General features: G+C 39.3%; 2 protein-coding genes across 7 annotated transcripts in view; one reads left to right on the top strand and one right to left on the bottom strand.

Annotated features, from left to right (window-relative positions):
- The window catches only part of cpo (carboxypeptidase O), a 15,554-nt gene extending 12,738 nt beyond the window's left edge, over positions 1 to 2,816 (bottom strand). Inside the window, exons 1-4 of the mRNA XM_085397709.1 lie at positions 2,734 to 2,816; positions 1,353 to 1,392; positions 524 to 625; positions 339 to 443 (exon numbers count right to left, since the gene is read on the bottom strand). Coding sequence (XP_085253835.1) covers positions 339 to 443; positions 524 to 625; positions 1,353 to 1,392; positions 2,734 to 2,801 — 315 coding nt within the window. The 5' untranslated portion in view covers positions 2,802 to 2,816. The remainder of the gene's footprint in view (positions 1 to 338; positions 444 to 523; positions 626 to 1,352; positions 1,393 to 2,733) is intronic.
- Positions 1 to 17,953, top strand: part of LOC146642452 (carboxypeptidase O-like) — a 25,876-nt gene extending 7,923 nt beyond the window's left edge. For 3 of the 6 annotated variants that reach the window (XM_085397704.1, XM_085397702.1, XM_085397701.1), the window contains 9 exons: positions 7,838 to 7,961; positions 9,222 to 9,261; positions 10,850 to 10,951; positions 11,032 to 11,136; positions 11,631 to 11,747; positions 12,005 to 12,098; positions 15,598 to 15,800; positions 16,374 to 16,458; positions 16,551 to 17,953. In XM_085397704.1, coding sequence (XP_085253830.1) covers positions 7,894 to 7,961; positions 9,222 to 9,261; positions 10,850 to 10,951; positions 11,032 to 11,136; positions 11,631 to 11,747; positions 12,005 to 12,098; positions 15,598 to 15,800; positions 16,374 to 16,458; positions 16,551 to 16,816 — 1,080 coding nt within the window. In that variant the 5' untranslated portion in view covers positions 7,838 to 7,893 and the 3' untranslated portion in view covers positions 16,817 to 17,953. Of the gene's footprint in view, positions 1 to 6,248; positions 7,527 to 7,837; positions 7,962 to 9,221; positions 9,262 to 10,849; positions 10,952 to 11,031; positions 11,137 to 11,630; positions 11,748 to 12,004; positions 12,099 to 15,597; positions 15,801 to 16,373; positions 16,459 to 16,550 lie in introns of all 6 variants that reach the window. The other 3 variants (XM_085397703.1, XM_085397705.1, XM_085397706.1) reach the window with 3 other exon arrangements.

Raw genomic sequence — 17,953 nt, 5'->3', positions numbered from 1 at the left:
AATCAGGACAACAAATTAGAAGATTTGCTGTAAATCTTAATTTTATTTATATATTTATTGCCTTTTAACATCAATCACACTCAGGTCAGGTCACTGGCAATCAAACTAGGGGTAGGGTTAGGTTAATCTCCACCCTTTTTAATAGAATTTATGCGTGTTCTGGAAAATTCAAACTTAAAATAGTTAAAAAGAAATACTACAATACCAAATACGTTATTTAAAATGAAATGTTCTTGTTTCTAGAATAAAAGTGGCTAACAAAATCCCCTAGCATTAACTTTACCCCTAGAAGGGTCCCACGAGTCCTGGTGGAGGTATATTGACAGCAGCTCTCTTACCTCTCTAACAAAGTACTGGCAGAAGGCTGGAGCGATCCATTCTCTGGCATGTATTCCACAGTCCATCCAGATAGCTTTCTTTTCCTTTCCAGTATTCAGGCCAATCTGTAGAACAAATATCAAACATCCGTGTGCATCAGTATCCGTTTGGCATATGCCAGCTTGTGATCTGAAACTTTGTTTACCTTGAGCAAGCTAATATCCCTGCTTTCATAGGTCTTTCCATATTTCACCACGGTTACAACATCAGGGTGATCCTTTACCATCTGTTCCATCCAGCTAGTGATCTGTAAAATGGAGTACCAACATATACTGCAGTCTTACAAACGTTTGACTGGTTAGCTGTCTTTCTCTAATATCCACACACGCACAAACATGTATCAAACCCCTCATTTCTTTTTAATTTGCTTCCAGACTTAGGGTCTTTAGCAATAGTTCTGCAGATTTTCTGGATATCCTTCAAAGTTTTTCTTCGGTAACTTGCTTCTTTTTCACCCATTTTCAGTCCAGTTCTTGTATCTGGCCATTTCAAGAAGAGTATTGTTTTTTTTTGTGTGTGTGTGCATTAAACAACTGTTAAATCACCATGAACTTATGGAAATATGAAGTTAAAAAAGTCACATATCTAAAGGGATAAACCGGTGTTGCATCGCTATAATAGACAACTTAGCAAAGAAAGTGCCTTTGGCCAACTGTTGTGATTTGGTGCTATAGAAATAAAACTGAATTGAACCAAAATTGGTCTTATGGAGTGATGAGGTTGATTTGGTTCAAATCGGGATCAATCTGTACAGAGGAGTCAGGGGCGAGGTGCAAAATTATCACATTTCCATAAATGTTGCATGTTCCAGTAAATTATTGCATCTGTTTCCTGTTTTTCTTGGAAAACATTAACAAAATGAGGGCTAGCTCAAGACTTTTGTACAGTGCTGTATAAACAGCATATTTTAGAAAATGTGTGTGTGTGTGCATGTGTGTGAGAGAGATGTGACATCTGAGTTATGTGTGTCTCACCTCTGACATGGGGTGGTATTTATAGTAGTCATACTGGGCTCTGTTGCACAAAAAATACACGAAAATCTTGAGAAGCAGTTGACGTTAATCATACCTCAATAATAGTATGCTCTTTTATCTGGGTTGTAGTTAATAGTTTTTAAAATTACAAGCCTGCAATAATCAATTTTTAACTGCTTCAAAGGCAGTCTATCCAGCTGTTGGTCAGTACAAGCTAAAAAGCCAGCATCGGTGATGGTACAAGGGTCCATTGTCAAATTTTTCACAAAACCACATTCTGCACAAATTACAGCAACATAGGTGTTTAGTAAAGGAATCTGTTCAACCATGTTTGACACATTATGAAATAAAAAATTAGAGAAAAGGTGCCATGAACTACTGAGCAGCTGAAGTGCTATAATAGGAAAATGCTTTGCTCTAGAGCCTGGGTCTCAAACTTAAATGAGCTGTGGGCCACTGCCGGCGCTGACGTCTCATGTGAGGGCGACTTAAGTGTTCAAGTAGTACAAAAAAGAAAAAACTTATTTTAACATTGCACTCAACAACAAACAAATCCTCCCTAACAAAAAAAGTAACTTCAAGGGCCAAACTGAATTATATTTCTTCATGTCAATATACGGGCCGCAAGTAGGGGTGACGTGGGCTGCAAGTTGCTCCCGGGACCCCTGCTCTATAGACTACAGCAGCCAGCCTCCTCCATATTATTACAGAGAAGAAGGATGAAGATGAGCATGTTTAAACTTAAAAAAAAATCTTGCTACCACCAAATGAAAAATTATTATATATTTAAAAGCACAATAAAGTTTCTTTCACTAGGCCATTGGATACTTTACAACCCTCCACGCCCTGCTCTCTGCTCAACTGTCTTACAATAGCCCATATTCAGCCCATAGCCCATATTGACCCCTGTCCCCAATTCAAAACCCTTTTGTATATAGTTAGAATATATGTGTATTTATAATAATAAAAAAATTACATCAAGACAACTTCCTTGTTTGTGTACACATAAATATACAAAATGATCTCAGTTTTAATATTTATTTGTCTTTAAGCTATTTTTAGTTAAACAGGTTGTAGCTGATGATGTGCAGATGTGTCGATGTGTAGATCATTTTTACTCTTTAAAAATACTTTAAAATTCTCAACACCATCTTAACGTCTTGAACGCTTCCCAGCCGTTAATCTTCAGTGTACCACTTTAAACAATGAAAGTCAGCAAATAGTGAAGAGTAGCAGAAATGAAGGAAGTAACAAAAGTGAAAGCTTTGTCCAACTTATACCAACATCACAAGGATTTGTATGCTAAGAATATTTTGAAGGTAATTATCTATTTAAAAAAACAACAACCCCTGATCAGATCTATTTAATGAACAAAACTCACCTCTCCACTGTTGCTGCTCCCACTGCTGAGAGCAGCAACACAAAACTCATTCCCACACAGTCAAGCATTGTCTCTTTGTGAAAGTAAAGTCCTTGTCTGTACTGGTCTGCTTTACTGATTCCAGAGAAGCCCAGTAAAGAGATACATGTGTTGCATTCTACTACTTGTTAATATTTGATCTGAAATGACTAAGTGAATTACTTTACAATGGAAAGTAATGTATCCGTCATCTATTTATATCATTAACTGCCCATGATCATGGCCATAAAATTCGGTGATTGTGCTGACATGTAAAGTCGCTCTCTTTTGTAAATGCAAACTTCTTACTTTTCATTCTTGACTGCTGCTATCAGCCTTATTATCTTGGCCAGTGTCATGTTTTGTCTGCATATTTAAAAATATGCAGACAAAACATGACACAAAATAGTCAATCAGTACTTAGTTTAGATGAAGATGAAAACAATCCGTCACACGATGACGCGAGAGTGAGGGAAAACTACTGGTGTCTATGCCGCTACTGCTTGTCAATGGCGACAGGTGTCGTGCCAAATTTTGAATCCCCGACAGAATTTGTTTCCCCTGCGTTGGGACTTTGGCACAACATCGGACGGGATTATTTAAATAAACCAATGACATTTTGACTGATCATTATTTATATCTTTCTGTAACTGTACAACACTGTACTGAGCCAAAACCTCCCAAATTTCAGGAGCGTTAAGTCTTTGAACAGGGGAACAAATTTGTGGCATGATCAGCCTGATATTATTTGTATCCCACTGTAACTTTACTGTATAAAGAGCTAACATCTCCCAAATTTCTGGAGTAGTTAGTCATTATAAGAAGTGTTTAAGAACTAAAAATCACGAACGTGGGATACTGATAGTCCATGATTTCGAAAGGCCAGTGTATGCTCCCGATGCAGGGGAAACAAATTCTGGCGGGGATACCTAGTTTGGCACGACGGCTTCAAAGTTTTGGTGCACTATGTTGCATGGAGAATCTGTAAAAATAACGATATCGTAATTTCACTGTATAATAAAACTTAGAATTCTAGTAATGTTTTTATCATGCAGTTATGTGATACCATGGATAGCTGCTGCCATAAAATTGAGCTCTTTACAACAAACGCTCTCAGTCGCCGTTGCCATTGGCAAGCAGCCGCATAGACACCAGTAGCTAAAGCATATAATTAGGGCTGGACCAGGTGACCCTGAATCCTCCCTTAGTTATGCTGCAATAGACATAGGCTGCCGGGGGATTCCCATGATGCATTGAGTTTTTCCTTTCCAGTCACCTTTCTCGCTCACTATGTATTAACAGACCTCTCTGCATTGAATCATATCTGTTATTAACCTCTGTCTCTCTTCCACAGCATGTCTTTTATCCTGTCTTCCTTCTCTCACCCCAACCGGTCGCAGCAGATGGCCCCGCCCCTCCCTGAGCCTGGTTCTGCTGGAGGTTTCTTCCTGTTAAAAGGGAGTTTTTCCTTCCCACTGTTGCCAAAGTGCTTGCTCATAGGGGGTCATATGATTGTTGGGTTTTTCTCTGTATCTATGAAGCGCCTTGAGGCGACTTATGTTGTGATTTATATAAATAAAATTGAATTGAATTGAATAGTTTTCCCTCACTCTCGCGTCCTCGTGTGACGGATTGTTTTCATCTTCATCTAAACTAAGTACTGATTGACTATTTTCATTCTCTCTATCAGTTTGCTCTGGTTCAAACTGGAAAGGTTGAACAGACCCATATGGAAAAGAAATAGAAAAGAAAATAATAGGTTTGGAGTCTTCTCTCACCCCCATTCTCTGCGGCCTGCTGGAGCGGGGGTCTAGGAGGAGGAGTTGGCCGTTCGACTGCGGTCTGTAGTGTGGGGCCTCCCTGCTGCTACGGAGTCCGGGCGGTCTGCCTCTCCCCACCGCAGGGAAAAGGGTAACACCACGTGGGTCTGGGTGCAGTTCCCCCCTCCAGGGGCAAGGGTACCTAGAGCCGGTTCGTAGAGTACGCTTGGGGAGTGTGATCGTGTGTACAGCGTCTCTTCATGTCTGTCTCCACGTTGGTTGAGTGTGGAGTAAGTGCATATGAGAGCATGAGGGTGGGAATGGATGTTTGTGTCTGTGTGTGCCTGTATGTCTGTGTCTATATGTCAGGTTGGGTATCAGACGCTACCTCTCTGGGGACATCTCAGGCCCTCCAAGGTTTGGGGGCCTATCTCCATCCACCACCACTTCCCCTGCCAGTGGCGGACTCCCTCAGGTATCGGTGCGTTGGTGGTTCTTTGTGTCTGGGGGTGGGCGTCCGGGTACACACCGGCTCACTCCTTGGCGGCCGCTTATCGGGGCCTGGAGCCTGGGGCTCGCTCGGGCCACTTCGGAGGTGGGGTGCCCCCGGCCTCTCGGCCTGGGGCTCGGTCACTCAGGCACAGCTGGCTGCCGGCGGAGCTCACGGGCGCGTCACTGCAACTCCCCCTGGCTTCTGCTCCGCGGCTGCTGAGTGAGCCCTCATCTGGGACTCTCCTCAGCTCTTACTGGGACAGTGGCGCAGCTGCCCCTCTGTTGGTCTTCCTTGGTCTCTTGTGTTCTGGGGGCCTCTGGATGTCTGGAGTTTTGATCTCCTCCATACCTGCTTCATACCCTGGAGGAAGGGGCTGTGGCCCCCCCACACTCCCTAGCAGATCGTTACATGGTGAAACCTTTGGAATGCAAGCATGCTGATCCACACAGGTATGCACTCAGGTGTACACACGGGTATTCACAGATGCAGACTACAGCTTTCTTGGCTGCTGCCTCAAAGCACATTGTGCACTGTCTATCTTGCGTGCTGCACAATATCGTTTATTATTTAGTATCTACTGATATCTACTGCTAGCTAGTTTATTGTGATGGTGCTGTTTTTTTTATTATGTTGCTCTTTGTTGTTTGCTTTTGTTGAGGTTGGTTCGCGAATGGACCGTCCCGCATCCTTATATTACCATGATGACGTCACAGTTAGATCTTTACTGGAAATGATAACAGTTCCCCACACTCAAAAAGTTCTCCTTATATGGACATCAACTGCTACTTTTAGAGAAAAACAAGTGTGTATTATATTGTGCATTTTGTGAAAGTATATCTATTAGAAAAACTGTCCTCAGACGACCCTCCTATTCTTACTAAGTGTGTGTGTGAACGTGCGTGTTTTACATAAGTGTGTGCATGTTGTTACAGGCCTGAGTACGTGCAGAACTGAATGTAGACAGCCCAGGGCCCAACAGGACCCACAAGTCCGAGCGGTTAACAGCCTAAGCAACTAGAAAGAATAATACAGAACAACAATAGACTGACTAAAGTACTGATAATCCGTGTGCATTAGTATTTGCTCAGAGTAACATAGATGTGATTCAAAGATTATTCTGTCAACTGATTCAACAATGGTAAATGATTAATCAATGATAATTCTGATTATAACTGTGATCATAAGAATACAAAATAAAATATCTCTTGCCCACACTTTCTCTTCTGTTTTTTTTCTCCATACAGGTGACCCAGGTGTTTTGTTTGTTTTTTTTGTTTTTTTTTCTTTCTTCCCCCCCTTCTCACCGTCTCTTCTCCCCTTTGGTTTTCTTTCTCTCCCTCTCTTTCTTTCATTCTTTCTCCCTGTCCTATCCCCCAGTCATGTCTGTCTCGTTTGTAGCAACTGAAAATAAAATAAATTCATAATTATAATAAAGGTCAATCAAATGGACCAATATGGCAAGGCCATGATGATCCACTTGGTAAAATAAATCCGCTTGGCATCTTTCTTGGCCTTAAGACAACAATTCTGATGGCTAAAGATCCAAACGGGACACAAAAAAAAAAAAAAAAAAGAAAAAAAAAAAGGAAAAGAAATAGTAAAAACTTATATGTGATTACTCATGAAAGTGGCCACTTTCTCATTACTTTCATACATTGTTTTAGTAAGTATCCAAAACATACAAGTTTCATTATATAATTTTTCACGGGATCTTATATCTGTTTTCACTCTTATATGCTTTTCATACAAGTTTCACACAAGACAGATACAAACTTTATAAGATTTATATATATCTTTTCCATATAGGGAAGCCATTTCCAGTGTGCTGCTAACTGTGAACTCTATGCGGTGCAAAGATGTGACGTCACAGCACAGAGTGCATTGAGAAGTAAATAACAATGGCGGTCTACTGGTAAATCGGTTTTATATAAAATGTGCTTAAAAGGAAAACATTTGGTGTATTTTAATACCACATATATGTTATTGAAGGCACAGTACATATTTTAGCGCAAATATGTGTTAATAGCCAGGGTTCCCTTTAAGTTCAACCTGCTGTTTCTGAGTCCTTACAAGAGTCCTTATGAGTCCTTCATATGGGCCCTCCCTCCTGCCTGCTGCGTAACCCAAAAACAGTAAATATAAAAATGTTAGCATCATCGGTGAAAGGCACAGTGGATAGGTAGGACTTCCACAGATATATGAACCTGCATGTTCTTGACAGACTGACCGCTGTCCAGTCCTGTTTGTGACTGGAAGAAAATCCCTGTTAACAGGGTAATGTGGTGTGATACTTACAGTTGTGTTTTTTAAAAGTTCATTGTGACATTTCTGAAAAGACCTTTGCTCTTTTTTTATCAGCTTGCAGCGTCTTTGCTGATTCCAGCTTTTCCAACAGACAGACTCAACTTAAAATATAAACCAATCATTGTTCATTCGTGAGTAAAGGACAAACTAGTTAATCAGTCACTCTGTGTCCTTTTCTGGAGGATCAGGAAGACTCTCTGCATCTCATTATTGCTTCTGTAAGAGGGTGAAGTCCATTTTATTCCATAATGTTTTGTGCACATATTTCACTCCATGTTTAATATTTTTTCCATGTTACTTCTGGAAAATATGTGCATAAAGTATAAAACTGAGAAAGAACGTGACAGCGGCTGATGGCAGCAAAAAGTTTACACTGGAGTTAACAGTTTTTTTCGACTATGGTTTCATGCAGTTGATGATTTAAATGGATTACACATCCATAAAGGACTGTTAGTTCAGATCAATTATTAACAAGTGATAGTATGCTTACAGTGGTCTGTGTTGAAGGCAAATGTGCGTCTTTTTATAGGGCTTTCCTGCGACCAGTATAGCCGACTGTTACAAGGACTTTTTACTTTCACAAAGATGCTTATCTCTGTAAGGCTGAGCTTTGTGGTGCTGCTCTCAGCAGTGGGCACAGCAACAAAAGAGAGGTGAGTTTTCTTCATTAGATAAGTTTGATCATTTCTGTAAATAGATGAACTACCTTCAAAATATCAGTTACTGTACTTTCAGGTTTTTAGCAAAAAAAAATAAAAAATCCCTACTCGCCCCTGTGGACGGTCGATCCTTCAAGCTCAGGTCCTCTACCAGAGGCCTGGGAGCTTGAGGGTCCTGCGCAGTATCTTAGCATGCATATATATATATATATATATATATACAAAGGGTATACAAAGGGAACACAAAGGGCTTGCAAAAGGCCTAAAACATCAAAATGGGAAAGGTCACTAACGACCACAAGATAGTCTCATTGGTGCAACCTGCCAGCAATGCAGCTATCACCTGAGGGCTTGCTCTACCCCGGTCGTCCCAGATGCTCGTTGCTTTAAAAGAAACAAATCCACCCCAAATAAATATGAGCCCAACAGAACACTTATCGCATATAATTATTTTGAATTATGTTTGGTTTCGTAATGTCTCAAATGTGGGTGACGTAGTCCTGTTCTCTTGCCAAGCTTTATCAATCCATGAAGTCCAATGACACTCAAACTGCAGAGATGTCTTAAAGACAAACACCTGAATGAACTCTTTCCTGAATTTTCTGCTTCTGAAATCAGATAAAACTGAGGTTATTGTACTCGACCCCAAAAATCTTAGAAACATTGTCTAACCACACTGAATGGAATTACCATGAACTCCAGTAACACTGTGAGGAATCTTCTAGTGATCATTTATCGAGGATATATCATTCAATGCGCATAAACTGTATATAAAAATATGTAGGACCTGTTTTCTAGTGTTTATTTAAGGAGCTTGGAAAGAAAAGCTACGACTTCTTAAAATTTCTTGAAGACGTCAGATTCGAGGAGTTACCTCCTTTGCACAGTATCACCTTAAAGCACTTGTTGCAGGCTGGTGAGTTTGCATCTTTTGCTGTGAAGTACAGCCAGACTTTTGACCACTTCGCCTTGGGCATTTTTAATCTGTAGATCTGCTCTAAAAGAACGTACGTACCTGGGCCCGCCTACTATCCTTGCAACGGTAAAATGATTGGCTAGAATCCAAACTGTATGACTTCTCAGGAAAAAAAAAAGCACCGAAATAAAGCACCGAAATGTGCGCTGCTTTTCGGTCTGGTTACTACCGTTTATGTCAGAGCCGGTACCATAATGGCACCGGATACCGGTACCTATCCCTAGGTATGATCCACTTCCACTGCTTCTCATGTTTCTCTTGTTTTTTATGTGCAACAGAGTGCAGTACGACCACTATAAATACCACCCTTTGACAGAGGTGAGGTGGCTGTTACACTTACACACACACACACACACACACACACACACACACACACACACACACACACACACACACACACACACACACACACTTATATATATATATATAATAGCATTTTATTTCTATATACGTATATATTGCAATAAAAGTCTGAATATATTGAATGAAACCCGAATGAATGAAAGCTAACTACAGAGGCTCTGGTGCCACGCTGTGTTTTAGATGTGTATTATAGCATGTTATGTGCCCCCCCATATGTAAACAGGTAAGGCGCGTTCAAATAACAATAATAATAATAAGAAGAATAGTAATAACAACGATCACTGTTGTACTACTGGTGATGAAACTTAGTCAATAAATCAGTATATTCTTCATCAGACCAGATGTACAGATTTATTCCCAGTACTTATAACTAACTAAAGGTACTGAAAATATTGACTGCAATACACAACTTTGGCCAGACCTAGCCGTTGAGCAGGCTAGGGAGGGTCCAGCTTTACATTCTTATTTTTTAGTTCTTATTTTTGCATGTTTAGCACTTCCCTCAGTAAGGTAAACAAAAGGTTCAGTACATTCGGTCTTCCATGATTAAACAGCACCTAAATTTTGTTGTCTGCAGTACCATACTGTACCCTGTTACTGATATTAGTTTGTACATTACAAGCATTTCTATAGATTTATGTCTTCTTTACATAGGAATACTGATTCCCTGCTAACTTATTCACAGAGCTACTTCTTGCAGCAACATCGCATGCTATAATATTACACATCTAAAACACAAGATGGCGCCAGAGCTGCTGGAACATCAGTTTTCATTCAATATATTCAGACTTTCATTCAATATATTCAAGATTATAATAACTTCCTAAATGGCATATACAAACACAAACAGGCTTCCGTGTGTTCTCCAGGCTTCACCAAAGACATTTAAAGCTCTTCTTTGGATGTTGGTTGTCTTTTATTCCATCAAGATGATTCCACACTGCTTATATAAGTTTCAATTTCAGGGTCTGCGGACTAGTCCATGACTGATAGTGTTCTATTGTGTATTTGTCTATCCAGGTATGCTTGACTGCATTGGCACTGTGTTCGGGATTATTTGGGGGTTGAAAAATATCACCAATAACACTGGCTGAAATACAACTCCAAACCACAACAGAGGCTCCTTCACATTTTTCAGACAGTCCAGGACTGTTGTAGCTCTCTCTTGACCTACTCTGTATAGATTGATGACTATTTGGCTTCAGCATTCCATAAGTTTAGTTTAAAACTGGTTCTTTGCTAATTTGTTTATTCTAGAGATGCAACACTGGTTTACCCTTTGAGTTAGGTGTCTTGTTATACTTGAATAATTTATAGTGGCTTAGACTGAAAATGAGTAAAAAAAAGAAACCATCGTCCAAATGAAACTTTGAAAGACCTTTGGAAAGTCTGCAGAACTATTAGTCAAGATCACTCCAAAAGTTTCAAATAAACTCTTGAATCAAAATGTATGTATGATGGATGTGCAAATTCATGGATAAATAACCAGTGAAAATTTAGTAGAGTTTTGATATGCTGCCAATGTTGGTACTACACTTTGCAGATCACTAGCTGGATGGAACAGATGGTAAAGGATCACCCTGATGTTGTAACCGTGGTGAAATATGGAAAGACCTATGAAAGCAGGGATATTAGCTTGCTCAAGGTAAACAAAGTTTCAGATCACAAGCTGGCATATGCCAAACGGATACTGATGCACACGGATGTTTGATATTTGTTCTCCAGATTGGCCTGAATACTGGAAAGGAAAAGAAAGCTATCTGGATGGACTGTGGAATACATGCCAGAGAGTGGATCGCTCCAGCCTTCTGCCAGTACTTTGTTAGAGAGGTAAGAGAGCTGCTGTCAATATACCTCCACCAGGACTCGTGGGACCCTTCTAGGGGTAAAGTTAATGCTAGGGGGTGTTGTTAGCCACATTTATTCTAGAAACAAGAACATTTCATTTTAAATAATGTCTTATACATTTTGGTATTACAGGTTTTCCAAACAGGCCAAGCTTCTTTCTACTTTTAAATGTTCTTTGAAATATTTGAAAAAAAATTAACAGATGAACATATGAACTTATAGTTTGGTCGCCAATGTGGATGTGGTGGACGTTATAGAGTGAAACAAAATAAAACACACACACACAAAAAGAGAGATGGAAAAGAAAGAGGAAAAAAGAGATTTACAACAAATCTCGTTATTCCATTTGTTGTCCTGATTGTTTTTTCTGTTGTGAGGAGAAAACATCCTGTCTGACAAAATGAATCTAATTTAATAACTAAATGTCCTCCAGTGTGTCAGCCTGCCCCTGATGTGTGTTCGTCTGTTCCAAACAGATTCTGCAGACATACAAAACAGATGCCAAAATGGAAGAGATGATGAAGAACGTGGACTTCTACGTCACTCCAGTGCTCAATATAGACGGCTACATCTACACGTGGGAAAATAAGACAGTCAGTCCTCGTATTTGATAGATATTTATCCAATTACATTTCTAGGGTTGTGCACTCAGGATCTCAAACCACAGATGAACAGGATATAATAGGATGATTATTGCTCAAAAACCTTCAAGTACAAAATAATTGAATGTTTTACAGTAAGACACATGGAATAATAATGAACAGCATCAATCACAGGAAGCATTTAATATCTACAAAAATGTTGTGCTGCCATTCTATTTATGACTGACTGAACATTTTGCTCCACTCAGACTCGACTGTGGAGGAAGAACAGGTCACCAGGTCCTGAGGACTGCAGCTGCTATGGCACCGATCTCAACCGCAACTTTGATGCCAACTGGGGAAGTGAGTGATGCAGCTGTTCTTACTTTGACTGGACCATTGAAACATCTTGATTCTTTTCTTTTTCAGCTATTTTTACTAATTTGCCGATATGTTTGGAATCACTGTCCTGTTGCATGACCCAATCTCATTCAAACTTTAGCTTTCAGATAGAGGTCTCATTTTCACTGTAGAATACTTTGGTATACAGGCGTGTATGGCTGACTCAACTCAAACCATCACCTCCCTGACCATGTAGTGAATTAGCTAAGATGACTACTTCTGGGAATATGGCAACACTTATGAATGTTTTCCACTTGAATAACCTTTCTCATTGTGTAATGGTGGATTTTAAATTATGTGGAAATGGCATTAAAGACCTGAGTAACACTCTGGGCAACTTTGGGCTGACTCAGCATGTAACAGAGACCACACATAATAGAGGACACACTCTTGACCTACTGATCTCCAAAGGCCTGAGCATTTCAAAGATTACTGTGTCTGATGTGGGCCTGTCTGATCATTACTGTGTTTTCTTTGAAAGTAAAATCTCAGCCCACACAAATATATCAACAACAGTGATCACAAAACGGTGTATAACTGAACACAGTAGTGAAATTTTTAACCAGGTCTTCCCATTAACACCTGACCTGTCCAGAGGGTCAGTCAATGAGCTCGTCAATAGCTTCAATGCTAACATGTTAAATGTAATGGACACTATTGCTCCCATTAAGGTGAAGGTTATCTCTGGAAGGAAAAAGTCTCCATGGAGAAACTCCACACTGGTGAAAAACGAAAAAAGAGAGTGTAGGAAAGCTGAGCGCAGATGGAGAAAAACAAACCTCCAGGTTCATTATGACATTTATAAAGAGAAACTTCACAATTATAATTTACAACTGAGGAGTGCAAGGAGGTCCTACTTCTCTGACATCATCACTAAAAACAGCCATAATGCTCGGGTCTTATTTTCTACAGTTGACAGGCTAACAAACCCTCCTGTGCCAGTGGCAGCTGAACTTCATTCAACCATGGCCTGCAATGACTTTGCCAAATTCTTCACAGACAAAATCCAAAAGATTAGACAAGCAATTGGTACATCAACAGCAGATTCAGGATATGTACTGTGTCCACCGAAAAACTGTTTAAACACCATGAAACAGTTTCACCCTATTAACAGCAAAGACCTGGAGGACATCTTAGGTAAACTGAACTCCTCCTCCTGCTGTTTAGATGTCCTGCCAACAAGTTTTTTCAAAAAGGTCTCAAAGACTTTAGAGTCAGACCTGTTACAGATCGTCAACTTTTCTTTATTATCAGTAATCAAACCTATACTGAAAAAGGACAATCTTGACAAGACACAAATGAACAACTACAGGCCGATCTCAAATCTCCCATTTTTAAGTAAGATCATTGAAAAAGCAGTTTCTCAACAGCTCAATTACTTCTTAAAACAGAATAATTACTACGATGCCTTCCAGTCAGGTTTTAGACAGAACCACAGTACTGAAACCGCTCTGACCAAAGTGTTTAAGGACATTTGTCTGAATACAGACAGTGGAAAAATGTCAGTCTTAGTTTTACTGGATCTCAGTGCAGCATTTGATACAGTTGACCACAACATATTACTCAAACGACTGGAGAACTGGACAGGTCTTTCAGGAACTGTACTAAACTGGTTCAAAACATACGTAGAAAACAGGAAATACTTTGTATCAATAGGTAACTTCACATCTGAGCAGACAAGTATCACATGTGGAGTTCCCCAAGGTTCCATCTTGGGACCCCTTCTGTTTAACATTTACATGCTCCCACTGGCACAGATTATAAAGAACAACAAAATAAACTATCACAGCTATGCAGATGACACACAAATATATATCACAATGTCACCAGGAGACCAAGGCCCTGTACAGGCTCTTGGTAAATGCATTGAGGAAATCAATGACTGGTTGTGCCACAATTTTCTCCAGCTAAACAAAAACAAAACTGAGGTAATAGTCTTTGGCGCCAAAGAAAAACGATTACAGGTCACCAGAGAACTTCAATCTATACATCTAAAAACCACAAACCAGGCGAGAAATTTGGGTGTAGTGATGGATGCAGACCTAAACTTAGAAAAACACATTAAGACAATAACAAAATCAGCTTACTATCACCTCAAGAATATTTCAAGGATAAAAGATCTGATGTCTCAACAGGACCTGGAAAAACTAGTCCATGCATTCATCTTTAGTAGGCTTGATTACTGTAACAGCATCTTTACAGGTCTACCTAAAAAATTAGTCAGACAACTACAGCTCATTTAGAACTCTGCTGCTCGAGTCCTCACTAAGACCAAAAAAGTGGACCACATCAGTCCAGCTCTGAGGTCTTTACACTGGCTGCCTGTCCGTCAGAGGATAGACTTTAAAGTTCTGATGCTGGTCTATAAAGCTCTGAATGGTTTAGGACCAAAATACATCAATGACCTCCTAACCCAGTATGAACCTTCCAGATCCCTCAGGTCATCTGGATCCGGTCTTTTATCAGTTCCCAGAGTCAGAACCAGACACGGAGAAGCTGCATTCAGCTTTTATGCTCCTTATATCTGGAACAAACTCCCAGAAAGCCTCAGATCAGCTGAAACACTCAGTTTATTTAAATCCAGGTTGAAGACTCACCTGTTCTCAGCTGCATTTGAATAAAGCACCAAATCCACACTTTTAAGCTTAAATTTCAAAACTTACATTTAACTACTGATTTTATCTACTGTTCTGATTTTATCTGTTTTGATTTTATATACTGTTTTGTTTGTTTGTTTGTTTGTTAATTAGTTAGTTAGTTTATTTGCTTGTTTTAATCAATTTTAAATCATGCTTTTTATTTGTTTTTTGTTTCTAATGTCTCTGTAAAGCACTTTGAATCACCTTGTTGTTGAATTGTGCTATACAAATAAACTTGCCTTGCCTTGCCTTGCCTTATAACTTTTCTCAATAGATAGGAACAATTACTTCTCTGAGCTTATATCTTAGCATTTTGTTAACACACACATGAATGCTCCAGAAAACTTCCAAAACCTCTGCTTCTTTAGAGGTGCTTGCACTTGCTGATGATCAGTGTGAATTTGAATAGCAGGACCTTGGTGCTAGTTACCCTTCTAATTCCACAGAAGCAGTAAGGCATGCTTCTTTTTTTACACACTGCTTCTGCATTTTGGCTTATTTCTCATAAAATAGATAAAACGAATGTGTTGTGTATTGCTGTTCATCTGAGGTAGGTGAGACACTGTTTAACTACTTGTCTCTTTAAAAAAAAATGAGGTGGAAAAAGCCAATATGGTTTTTAATGTTCTGGACATTTTAATACAGGAGTCACACATGAAGCAGCCTTTAGTGGCTATTAGAGGAACTGCAGCTTTTGGCCAAATTTTACAACCTAACAGGTCACACTATGTAAAAAGGTTAACCTTTGTTAAAAGAATTTGAAAACAGAGGTATTATTGTTATATGTCTTTCATATCATCCTCCTTGGCCTCTATTCACAGCTATTGGGGTTTCATTTAACTGCTGCTCAAAATTCTACCCTGGAAGCAAAGCTATGTCTGAGCTCGAGACCAGGGCTGTAACTGACTTTGTAAGAAGCCGAAAGGACAGCTTCCTGTGTTTCCTCAACATCCACTCCTATGGCCAGATGCTCCTGATTCCCTACGGACACCCCAACTACACCGCTCCCAACTATGATGAACTGGTATTTATGCCAACAAATGCAATAATGCTTTTTAAAAAAAAAATTAACATACACACACATATGTATCTTTATAGCCTGACAATGACTAATCGTGCATGCATTTATATTAAAAAGGCAAACAGCCAGCAGAATGAGTAATTATTGTTAATTCATCTAGTAAAAGAGTAATAGATAAAAGTGGAATGGCAAACAGGTAAATGGACGTTCAATAATGACGATAACAAGATTCCACACAAACTATAGAGTTTAAAATATACATAAGGCCTAGTGCAATCATGTTTGAGTGTGCATGTGGACCAAAACACAGCAGGATGAAAACATAACCAGTGCCTTTAATAAGTATGTACAGAGCAGTCCAGAAATTCCAAAAAGCTAATCAGCTTTTTGGAATTTTTTGGAAGATGGAAAACTACTAAGACAACGGGATACTCAAGGAACTGATAACATTTAAATCTGTATTTATTGCCTACTGAAATCTCCATATCACCACTAAATTTTTCATACAGAACAAGAACAAGGTTGTCTGGATCCATATTTTATTGACTGTATGACAAGTTCTTTGTGATTCCTCAGATGATGGTTGGTCAGGGAGCAACAGAAGCAATGTGGAAGGTTCACCGAACAAACTACACTGTAGGAACCCCGCCCGATGTATTATGTGGGTTTATATATCAATTGCTAGCCAGTTAAATTTATTGCCAGTATCTCTGTGTTTTTAAAAAAATATAACTGCTGCTTTTCTTTCTCCAGACCCCATAACTGGTTCAGCCACTGACTGGGCTCGGATGCAGGGGATCCCTTTAACTTACATCTTTGAGCTGAGAGACAATGGGACATACAGGTTTGAGCTTCCTGAGGATCAGATCCAGCCTACATGCGAGGAGGCCTACAGAGGAGTTTTGTACATCATCACCTACGCCCACGACAAGACGTTTAACGGTGCTGTAGCCAACACTGCTGTGACCCTTTCCGGCATACTGTTAGCAGCAGGTGTCACTGGAGCCACCCTGAGATGAGAGCTGTTTGATTTCAGTCATTCTGCAATTTGTGGCACTTATATTTAGTTCTTCAAGTAATTTTTCAGAAATAGAGTTTTAAAGTTTCATTGCTTTCTAAAAAAGTGCAGTTGATGTACAACTCTTTGTACTCAAAAATTCTAATCCATGAAGTGTACTTGCAGAGCATCTCCTCAGCCACTGTACTTTTTCACATAGTTTAAAGAAAATGATTAGAAGTTATAGCAGTTTTAATTAGTTGCCAATACTTGGTGTGTTGAAATATTCCCAAGACTATCAGGACTTTTTTTTGTGTCCATCTAAGTCTTTTGAATGCCTTATATAAAAAGAATGTAAAACAAAATAAAACTACATAAAACTTATTTAACAACATTGATATTTACATGATATTTTCAGACAAAGGAGGGACATTTGAGACAACAACAGTTTTAAAACAGTGTGCCTGTAATTATTCTTGATGATGGATATTGTTTTATAAAATGACATATAGAAGATATACAATTAATCTACGTATATTAAGAGGCTCCAAGCCCTTTCTGTCTCCTTCATGCATGTATCATATGTTCTGTTCATTGAGGGACTAAGTCTAAAGGAATGCACAAATGATTAAAATAGACATTCTGTACTGAAAACAGATTTCAGGAGTGATGCAAGGGACAGATAACATAACCGTCAGCACAGTGACTGCAGATTTTTGTGTTTTCTTTTACATAAATACATTTTCTAACACGAAGTAAACAAAAGATAAATGAAGCATTCAAGTGAGTCAAAACTCTGCATAAAGTTTCCAGGGTGAGCATCCCTCTGGTCCCCACTTAATGCCCAACCTCCTAATGTGCAAACAAAACCTTCACCCATGGCTGAAGACAGTTACTAATTAATACGAATCTACAGCTACACTGTAAAAGCTAATTTGGCTTTATTTGAAATGTTCTCCCATTTTTGAGTTGATGAAACTGATTGTTGCTAAATAACTGAAGCTACTTTGTAGAGTAAACAAGGCCCACTTTAATGTGTGACTTCAGAGAATGTATTTGTACTGTGGGCATCGACTGCACTGTAGCGTTTCAGCTTTTTAAATGCATTTCCCTTCAACTTCCTATAGTGTGGAATTAAAGATTAAATATCATAGTTTAT

Source organism: Rhamphochromis longiceps, linkage group LG23 (assembly GCF_057381845.1).
Source record: "Rhamphochromis longiceps isolate RC_006_pf linkage group LG23, R_longiceps_female_GT1.1, whole genome shotgun sequence".
NCBI classification, from domain to species: domain Eukaryota; kingdom Metazoa; phylum Chordata; class Actinopteri; order Cichliformes; family Cichlidae; genus Rhamphochromis; species Rhamphochromis longiceps.
The sequence above is the reverse complement of the archived record's forward strand: the minus strand, read 5'-3'. Positions and strand labels throughout refer to the sequence as shown.